Source organism: Amblyomma americanum, chromosome 3 (genome assembly GCF_052857255.1).
Source record: "Amblyomma americanum isolate KBUSLIRL-KWMA chromosome 3, ASM5285725v1, whole genome shotgun sequence".
Classification (NCBI taxonomy): domain Eukaryota; kingdom Metazoa; phylum Arthropoda; class Arachnida; order Ixodida; family Ixodidae; genus Amblyomma; species Amblyomma americanum.
Genome location: NC_135499.1, coordinates 67,932,138 through 67,941,867, shown reverse-complemented (window position 1 = coordinate 67,941,867; position 9,730 = coordinate 67,932,138). Strand labels below are relative to the sequence as shown.

Below are 9,730 nucleotides of genomic sequence, written 5' to 3'. Positions count from 1 at the left end.
CACACGACTATGTCACACTTCCCACCTACATGATTCTAGTGCGCCCGAAGCTGGGGTATGGGAGCGTTGCATGGGATCCGTTCAGAAAAATAAAATAGATAGAATTCAGAAGGTAGTGGCAAGTGGAAAGTTTATAATATCGAAATACAGATCAACACACTCGGTCGCAGAACTTCTTGCTCTACTAAACTTGCCCCAACTATCGCAGTGACAAAAAATAACTAGGTTAAAATTTATTTACTTAACGAAAAATGGCGAATTGCACTTCGACGAAGAACGGTATCTTCAAAAAAGATCATCGCGTCCTCCACGAGGGAGTCAGTCCGTCTGGACAGGCTCTTTCTTCGGGTAGGAACAGTTACGTTGAAGACTTCTCTTTTTTATTCACGATCGAGTCAGCACAGGAACTCCTTACCGTGTGGTATCAGAAAATTTTGATTTATTTATTTTACAGTAAATGCCAGCCGTTTTTTAGCGCCCAAGGCAGGTGTGGACAGGGTGCGCCGTGGGTACTCAAGCAGGCGCATGCTTGGTATACATCGAGCTGTGTTGAAAAATAAACAAATTCTACGAAGTTGTACCAACTCTTGTGCGTTTTCCGCGGAATGTAAGGGATTACCATCATGATGCACACGACAAAAATGAATATCACGTACGTAACAATGCAGTTACAAACAAAGAGGTAAAAGAGACAAAAACCTTTCAACAGATGTTGAGCTGGCCATCTTCGAAGGCGGCGTGTTCCATTCGGAAATGGTACCTAGAAAAAAAGAATGTCGATATGCGTTTGTTCCGCACCTGGTCATTATAAGTGTCCTGTTGCGCTTTCGTCGAGTGGTTTGCATGCTATTGACCTTTATGTAGTCATTAAAATCTAGTTTGGTATTGTTATTATTGGTAATAAACAATATTTTGAGTCGGCGTGTGTTGCAGCGAGGCTCAAGCTGGGGAAGCCCGGATCGCGCAAGAAGACTGCTGATGGAGACGTGTCTTCCGTAGCAATTGTAGATTAATCTACGAGCTGCGTTGTTGTCCTTCAATATGGCTGATGATCTCTGTTTTAAAATGCCGGTCCCAGGCGACATCAGCATAATCGAGTAGCGGACGCACGAGGTATGCGCAGGCCATTAGTGTTGCCCTGGAGGTGCTGCGTTTTACTCTATGCCTCTGTGTCGCGGTTGTCACGACCCACGAGACAGCCGTGTCCGGCGGGCGAGGGAGAAACGGATTCCAGAGTGCTTGTCATAAAAATGCACTACAAATAACTATTCCTTTCTGAAAACAAAAATTGCCCTTATACTCTAACTGGAGTATGTTTGTATTGTTCACTTGTTTCTTTTTGTTGCATTGCGTTCGCACTGAAACCAAAATGTCATTTCCCACCCGCCCTGTATCGGTCCAAAAAGGGCGAACAGTATATATAAATAAAATAAATATCGTTTTATGACCAATATAATAGGAGAGTATGGTCGTATTTTATTCACAAAAACGAGCTCTGTACTGATGCACAAAATTTATTAAAAGGGGAGAAGAAACAACCCCGTTCGTCTTTTTTTTAGTTGACTTTTTCTTTGTTCGGCATAGAGCCGTGTGAGTTCCTGATTTCTGTCAGAGTGCATTTCCTTTGATAAACGAAGTGCAAAATGTGGCTTATAAAACACTTTCGGCCATTTGTATTGTTTCCGAGGGAGAAACTAAAACCATTGCCATTTGCAGAGCCGTTATCGCAGGAGATACGCAGATATTAACAGAGAAATAGGACCACTTTAGTTTTTTCAGCGTGCACTGTAATGTCAAAACGCGGCGCCAGGTTTTCGCATTGCGCGTCCAACGCTTGCGTCCGACACCGTGAATTTCTCCCCTGCGCCCGCATTTCACAACCTCTCGCCCTCTGCGGCGGGATCGTTCATGGTAGCACCTATCTGTAAAATTGGTCATAGCTCCCAGAGTCTACGAAGTGATCATGAATGACTGCATCATTTCAACGCAATTACTCTAGAATATTCCATAAATAAGTCAATACGGTTCAAGATCAACTTAAGAAATTTCATCTTATTGGACAGATGAAGTGAAGACCTTTTTCGAATGATCACATTCCGCTCTAAGCAAGAAAAGGGATCACCAATGGCGTTCAGTGTCCTCCGCACTAGAATGAACGCTGGATGATTGGAATTCCTAATCTACCAGAAAAAAAAATGGCCGGCAGTGGAGCCCCTGTGCGTACAATATTTGATTCTTCTAGCGGACATGTTTACACTTGCATGCATGGCGTCCAAATTTCAGCTGGTCCTCCGAATATTAGTGACGTTTTTCTCTGTATAAATTGCACGAATGCTCAGTGACTTTGTGCGGGTGATGCGATTGTTACAGTAGCTAGCAAGGTTGTAGCGATTATTATAGTTTTAAGGTTTATGTGCGAGACTGTGCGAGCCAGGTGATTAAGAGGAACCAGGACACACTAAGAGTGCGCGACAAGCGGACCGTTAAAGAGTGCTGATCCAGCCGATCTAGCCGAAAGGTTTTCCTTGCGGCGATACATCGCGGCTGTATCCGCCGCGAACTGTAGGCCCACATGAGGTTTTTGAGTTTGTCCGTCGGCACAGAAGAGCCGGGAGCGGTGCGGATAAGCTGGCAATGGCAGCCTAACAATTGGGAGCTTTGGAAAAATAGGAGAGTGAATTAAATTTTATTACCTAGCTTGGAGGATTTGCGTTAACGAACACAGTAGCTGTCAAAAAAAAAACGATAGTGACTGAGCGGAATAACACCGCCACGCTACCAACGGCGCTAAATCAACCCGCAGTAGTTTTTGAAAAAAGCGTTTGCCGCCATTGGCCACGCGCTGGAAACGCGCCCGCATTCTCGTCGGAGGCAGCGGCGTCTCAAGCGAGGCGTACTACAGAACACGGCGAAGCTGGAGCTTGGTACGATTGGTGATGCCGAACTGGTGCACTTTGCAGGGAACGTTTCTTGCTTGATCGAACGACAGGGTTGTGACGGTGCTGTTGGCATCCATCTCGTATTGCTCGATGATGAAGGCGATTGTCTGAATCCCGGCTGTCTTCAGCTGCATAGCCATCAGGTAGGCCTGTCGGGGGGGCCAGAAAAGCCAATAACAATGCAAATGAGTGCACCGTATTCTACAGAAGCACGTCTCTCGGTGGAATCAGAGCAGTGCGAAAGCAAAAACTGTTAGCGGCTCAAGTGAAGTCACTTCGATTTCAGAAGCCACAGCAATAAAAAATTGTCTTAATTGTGTAGCTTCTGGAGGCTAGAGCACTTGAGCCGCCACTCAGCGATTTCACATTTTTGTCTGTCCGGTCGCATCGTGCCGGAGTTTATTGTCTTCATTATTTTTTATTAATGATTTGCCGCGAGAGGTTGTCCACGGGTGGCAGCACCTGCCATCGCAGGGCAGTGGCGCATCGCTTAACCGCGGTACCACTGCTTGACGAGTAGTATGAGAGCACCCAGCGATCTATGAATGTAAAGTAGAGAATGAGCAATTCCGCATATATATGGGCATTGAACCATTAACGTTAACGCGTCATACCCTATCGGCACAGCTTAAGCCCGATTTCGCTGAGGTTCGTCCGAAGCCTGCTTCACCTTGAAAACCAAGCCTGGAGCCGAAACTGAAGTGCTACCGCAACTGATTCGCATTTAACCTAACCAGGCTAAATCATCCACCATTTTTTTTATTAGAAGCGAACTTCATATGCATCGTACGGATTGTTAACAGAAAAATAATGCTTGACATGTACATGGTGCTTCCGTAAAAAGTGTTAATAATTTTTTAAGATAGCATTTCTGAATTAAAAGAGCGCATTAGTCGGTTAGTAGCGCCAGCGGTGGCGTGCTTCAGAATACAGCTAGGACGTGCCGACTAGCAGGCTGATTTATTAATATCAAAGAGGTAACATTTTTTAGAGGTACAGTTAGGCGGCTGAATTATGCGCTGGTTTTCAGGTCACCATCAGGAATGCGCATATCCGTTTCTTATATTTCCGAAAATATATATTTTCGGTAGCACTCACGGTTAATGCTGAAACTGCGCGACAGGAAGGCGCTCGTTAGCACGCCTGCGAATGCGCGTCACACAGCGGCGCGGTTATCACCTTCCCTTTCCGCAGCACCCGAGGGGCAGCGGTGAGAGGGCAGAGAGAACGTGAAAGCGGCTCCTGTCACATCAAAAGCGGCGAAGCAAGCGAAGAAAAATGCTTAGTGTCGGAGGCTTCTCAAGCCTCGAGTGGGGGTATCATGGCATATATAGAAGCCGTTGTAGAATCCACTTCGTCTCTCCTGCAATGCATTTCATGCTTGCATCTACTTTCGAGGACCAAAGAGACCTTCAATTCTTATCGGGAAATAATTACTAGTCCCATTACGAGACAAGCCGGCGGCGTGTGTGGGTATCTACTCCCACATGGGAAAGAGAATCCCTGCGATGGCAAGAAACATAGGGCGACGCCCCCAATAGCCGTATGATGTACACGAAGCGGAGCACCACCGCTTGAGAGAATCCTATGCATTAGAGTCACTAAATAAAGTGACTCTACTATGCATGTCTTTCGTCTATATATAATCGTGTTAGAGATGAGGGGTCCTTGAGTTAGCTGACTCAGCGCCGCAGATCCCTTCTACGAATGACGTCGTCGGACTTGGTTGTGAAGGAAACTGTACAGGGGTTTTATTTACATTATTTACAAGATTTAGGAACCCATTGGAGGGTGATGGGGGAAGGTTGGATGATCTGAGAAATCTGGCTTTCAGCGCCGCAGATCCCTTCTACGAATGACGTCGTCGGACTTGGTTGTGAAGGAAACTGTACAGGGGTTTTATTTACATTATTTACAATATTTAGGAACCCATTGGAGGGTAATGGGGGAAGGTTGGATGATCTGAGAAGATCTGGGGATGATCGAGGATTCCTTCTTAGCACTCGTCGTCCGGTTTTAAATAGGGTCCGGTCCCTGGGATTCCCCAGGTTCGAGGAGGTCGTCGCCAGGTTGGGCGTGGCCTAGCTGCGCACGCGCGCGCGCACACACACACACACACGCACGCACACACGCACACACGCACGCACACGCAAGCACAAACACCACTTCAACATAGGGACACGCCCCCGTCACATGTCTCGCCGGAAAGAGAGGGTGCCGCTGTACCATCGCCCCCACCAGAGAGAGCCTTGTCTTCGCGTCCGAAGGACAGTTCTCACGCTGTCAAGCCGGACACGTCTTCCGGGAAGTGCGAATGGGCGAGGCGCGGGCGAGCCGGCACAGTAGAATGCGTGAGCCACCCCTGCTCGGGTTGGCGTCACTAATGTTGAATTCCAATGGCAGATCGAGAGCGCTCCGCCGGATCACAGAGCGCGTAGTTCAGGCGGAGATCACTCCCTCCCATTTTACCAATGGAATGCATGCGTTCCCGCGGGGGCACTTCAGCGCAAGAATAGCTCCAAGTTCAGGCAACATGGCGGCGCCCATCGAAGCACGGCCTCTCGCTTCACCAGCGATTCGTCCTTGCCGCCACTCTGTCTCTCACGTTCACGGCAAACAAAAGGCGCACGAAGCTTTCGCTTTGTGCGATGATACCCGCACCACAAAATTCTAGTGATGAAACGCGCCAAATTTGCAGATTGCTTCCTTATTTACAGAGCTCCTAGGGTTAGAGAGTACACGTCGTCTGATGTCGGAAAGAGCGGGAGGTTCAAACAAGTCAACGATTTTGGTCTAAAAAGCGGTCACAAAGAATAGACCGCGATGGAATTGACATCGTGTTAAGAAAATTTTTTTGTTTTAACTTGTGCGGACGCAAACAAAAACGAAAAATAATTACATTTGGGAGAATTCAATTACAAAAAAGTAAAAAAATACTGCTTGTACGTTGCCCGGATCACCGCGTAGCGACGACAGGAAGGATGCAGCCGGTCATGACCGGAAGCAGGCGCGGGAAAGTAAAACGTCGCGCGGGGTTCCGGTCAAATCTGCCGATTTCGGCGGAGCAAATATCGTTGCTCCACGGAGCGATCCGGGATCGTCGTCTGATCCCGATCTGCCATTGGAACAGACAACCCGCACTCCCATTTTGCCATTGGAATACGATTGCTCCCAACTGTGGAAATGTGGGGGGACAAAGCCTTTCGCCCCGCCCCGTGTGTGTGTGTCAATGCACCCAGGGACAGTAATGCTTTCGCATTTCTATATGTAAGCAGTCTTAAAGGTGCACTAAAGAGGAATCTGAACTCGGCTTTTTACCGCGGGAACTCTATCTACTCGTTCCTGGAATTTTTAGAAACTTCAAATTATTATCCTATGTGGCCGATTGCCTCAATTAAATGGGATTAAACGTCCCGGCTCCCGCTTTTTATTGAACTCAACGCGGTAGGTATAGGCTCAGTCAACCAACGCGTGAAGTGCCGTTCAGCCAGTCCAGTGGCCGCTTCCCTTTCGCTTTCATTATGTATTGTTAGGTTTCTTTGAATAAGTAGTTTCAGTCACAGACAATATAGCCGCAAATTATGGCCACGGAGATAAAAATACACGTGGACTCTTTGATTTACGTATCACTCCGCCGATGGCAGAGCGGCAAGCCGCCGCGGGACTTGCTGACGCGTTGGTTGACTCCTAAATACCGCGTTGAGTTTAAAAAAAAAGGGCGGGAGCCGGGACGTTTAATCCGATTTCATTAAGGCAATGGACCGTACAGGACAATAACTCGAAGTTTCCAAGAATGCCCGGAACGTGTAGGCAAAGTTCCCGCGGTAAAAAAGGCAAGGTCAGATTCCTCTTCAGGGCACCATTAAGTGTTTCTGATGAATTATTTGTTTTTGTTGGCATGCTCTCTTAACCTTTCATTCACGCATCTCCTGGTTCGTTTAACATTCTCCTTTGCGCCGCTTAGGGAAATTTGATAAACAACACCTTCTGCAAATTCAACTAATGCCCACTTGTTTTAACTGCCACAGATTTGTTGCTGAACTGTAACCTCAGGATCAGTAATTCTGCACAGCTTTCAGAGGTCGTAAGGGGCAGTGAACACGACTTTACGTCGTAATGCTGGTCCACAGATTACTGATGTGTCAAATTGTGAGCGTATGCATCACTGCTGCCTTTCACAAGGCCGTCTGCAACTGAAATCAAATGTTGTAGATATCCGGCACTCAGCAGTCTCTTGTCCTGCTACTTAAAAGCCTTGAAGCTATGATGCGGGCAAGGTTTGCTAGACCTTTCTTGAAGTGGCACTTCAATTTTTGAAAGCTCTTTTATTTTTGCAAAAATCAATGAACTGGTTTTTTCTGGTTATGCTGCCGTTTTCCCAGCAGCGAAAGGTGCATTTACTGCTGAAACAATGGGAGAGAAAAAAAGTGCTGGTATTAGATTAAAACTCGTGGCGCGCACACCAACCATGTGGTCACCGTATCCTAGCCTTTAGATCCCGAACGCAAAAAAGCGCGTCTATGCGCTGCCCCTTACCCACAATGTCGGCCGGTGATGGCGACAACTGTGTTTCGTTTTTACAGCGCAGGTGCAAAAGGCCCGTTCCTTGTGTCGAGCCTATACGGTGTCGTTGCGCTAGCATTAATTGTGCTTAATTTTTCAAAAATAAAATGCAGAAGGAAGCAAAATATTTCTTTTGCCTCCAGGGCCGCCGCGGTGGCAGAGTGGTTGCGGCGCTGGACTGCTGGCCCGAAAGACACGGGTTCGGTCCCGGCCGTGGAGGTCGAATTTCGATGGAGGCGAAATTCCCGTGTACTGTCCGGTGTCAGTGCACGTTAAAGATAGCCAGGTGGTCGAAATTATTCCGGAGCCCTCCACTACGGCGTCCCTCATACCGTGGGTCCTTTTTAACGGTGAACCCCTGTAAACCACAATATTGGAAGATAGCTATTTATGAACGGTAATACGCCGGCAGGCGTGCACTTTAGCACTGTGTCGTTGTACGCCGTCAGGTTTGCCGCGGAAGGAGCGTAGTAAGGTAACAGCGGAATAATAGAAATTTTTAGCATAGCCCGTACCGCCACTGATACCACTTATCGCGGACCACTCGCCGCCACAGCGCATGCGAAGATCGCCCTGAAAGCGACAAGTGGACACAGGTGCCGGCGAGCTTAGGGTACACCTCCCGCTGCATCGAAGCTACCTGCGCATGCGGAGTGGCGGCGTGCTGCACAAGCGCCGAGCGCTGATTTCTCTGTGCGTCAGTGGAATACGACACAGCGAAGTTGAAAGCGCATGCCCACAAAGCACGCTCAGCTGGGCCCATCGTCTGTTTGGCTGTTTCTTCCTAAAGGCGTCACTCCATATTATTACGGGGTTAGTTCAGCAGCAGGCCGTACACACAAGATACACCAGAAACCAGTTCACTCAAGCCCTAGCTGCAGCGTCCTTGTCGTCGCCAACTGCCCAGCGACAGAAGAACGTCCTCTTTGCTTCGCGACTGTGTACCGTAACACTACCTCCCCCCCCCCCCCCTCACCGCTTGCGGGAGAATTCAGTCTCGGAGCAACCTAACGGGGTGGGTGCGAGTGCTAGGCTTTAAGACGGGCGACGTGCACAAGCTGTGTGGAGGGGGCCACGGAAGGAGAGTGGGGGTGCAGCGGCGTGAGTTCATAGGTCACATCGCCCAGTTGCCTCAATACGCGGTAAGGACCGACGAAACGAGACAGGAGCTTCTCTCACTGTCCCACACTGCATGCAGGGAGCCAGAGGAATACCAGGGAGCCGGGAGGGTAGTGGACGTCACGATGATGAAGGTCGTAACGACGTTTTTGAGTGGTCTGAGAAGCGCGGAGACGATCCCTAGCGACTTGGTGTTCGGCGTCAGCACGAGCAATGGCGTCATAAGCGTAACTGCTAGTAGAAGGGTCACAATACAGTAAGCTCTCGAAGGGTAGCAACGGGTCGCGGCCAAGGAGCAGGCAGAAGGGGGAGTATCCGGTGGTATCATGGCGTGAGGAATTGTAGGCAAACATCATGAAGGGTAAACTGACGTCTCAGTCACGATGGTCGTCGGAGACATACATAGACAGCATGTCCGTCAGGGTGCAGTTAAGGCGCTCAGTAAAGCCGTTTGTTTGGGGATAGTAGGCTGTCGTGAACTTGTGACGGGTGGAGCACGAGTAGAGAAGGTCGTGGACCACTTTAGAAATAAAGCAGGGGCCTCGATCTGCAAGCAGATGACGAGGAGCGCCATGAAGCAGGACGACGTCATGGAGGAGACAGTCATCGACATCGGAGGCACAGCTAGTCGGGATAGCGCGCGTGATAGCATACCGGGTAGTGTAATCGGTCGCAACGGCAATCCACTTGTTCCCGGAAGTTGATGTGGGAAAACGCCCGAGCAGATCGAGACCAACATGAAAAAATGGGTCAGTCGGAATGTCGATGGGCTGAAACGGGCGACTAGGCGGGAGCGGGGGCGCTTTCCGGCGCCGAAATTGATCGCAGGAGCAACGTAACCGCGGACAGAGAGGTAAAGGCTAGGCCAGAAGAATCACCGGCGCACGCTGTCGTACGTGCGGGACACGCCGCAGTGCCCTGCAGTAGGAGAGTCATGAAACTGGGCAAGTATTGCGGAGCGGAGATGCGTCGGGACTACGAGCAAGAGGTCGGCGCCACCAGGGTGCATATTGCGATGGTACAGAATATCGTGATGCAGCACAAACAGGCTCACAGCAGGATCGGAAGCAACGCTTCGCAGGCGGTCGATTATAGGGCTAGAGATGGAT

General features: G+C 49.1%; 1 protein-coding gene across 1 annotated transcript in view; it reads right to left on the bottom strand.

Annotated features, from left to right (window-relative positions):
• Window positions 1-2,739: 2,739 nt before the first annotated feature.
• The window catches only part of LOC144123026 (uncharacterized), a 253,091-nt gene continuing 246,100 nt past the window's right edge, over window positions 2,740-9,730 (bottom strand). The window contains exon 16 of the mRNA XM_077655952.1: window positions 2,740-3,088. Coding sequence (XP_077512078.1) covers window positions 2,897-3,088 — 192 coding nt within the window. The 3' untranslated portion in view covers window positions 2,740-2,896. The remainder of the gene's footprint in view (window positions 3,089-9,730) is intronic.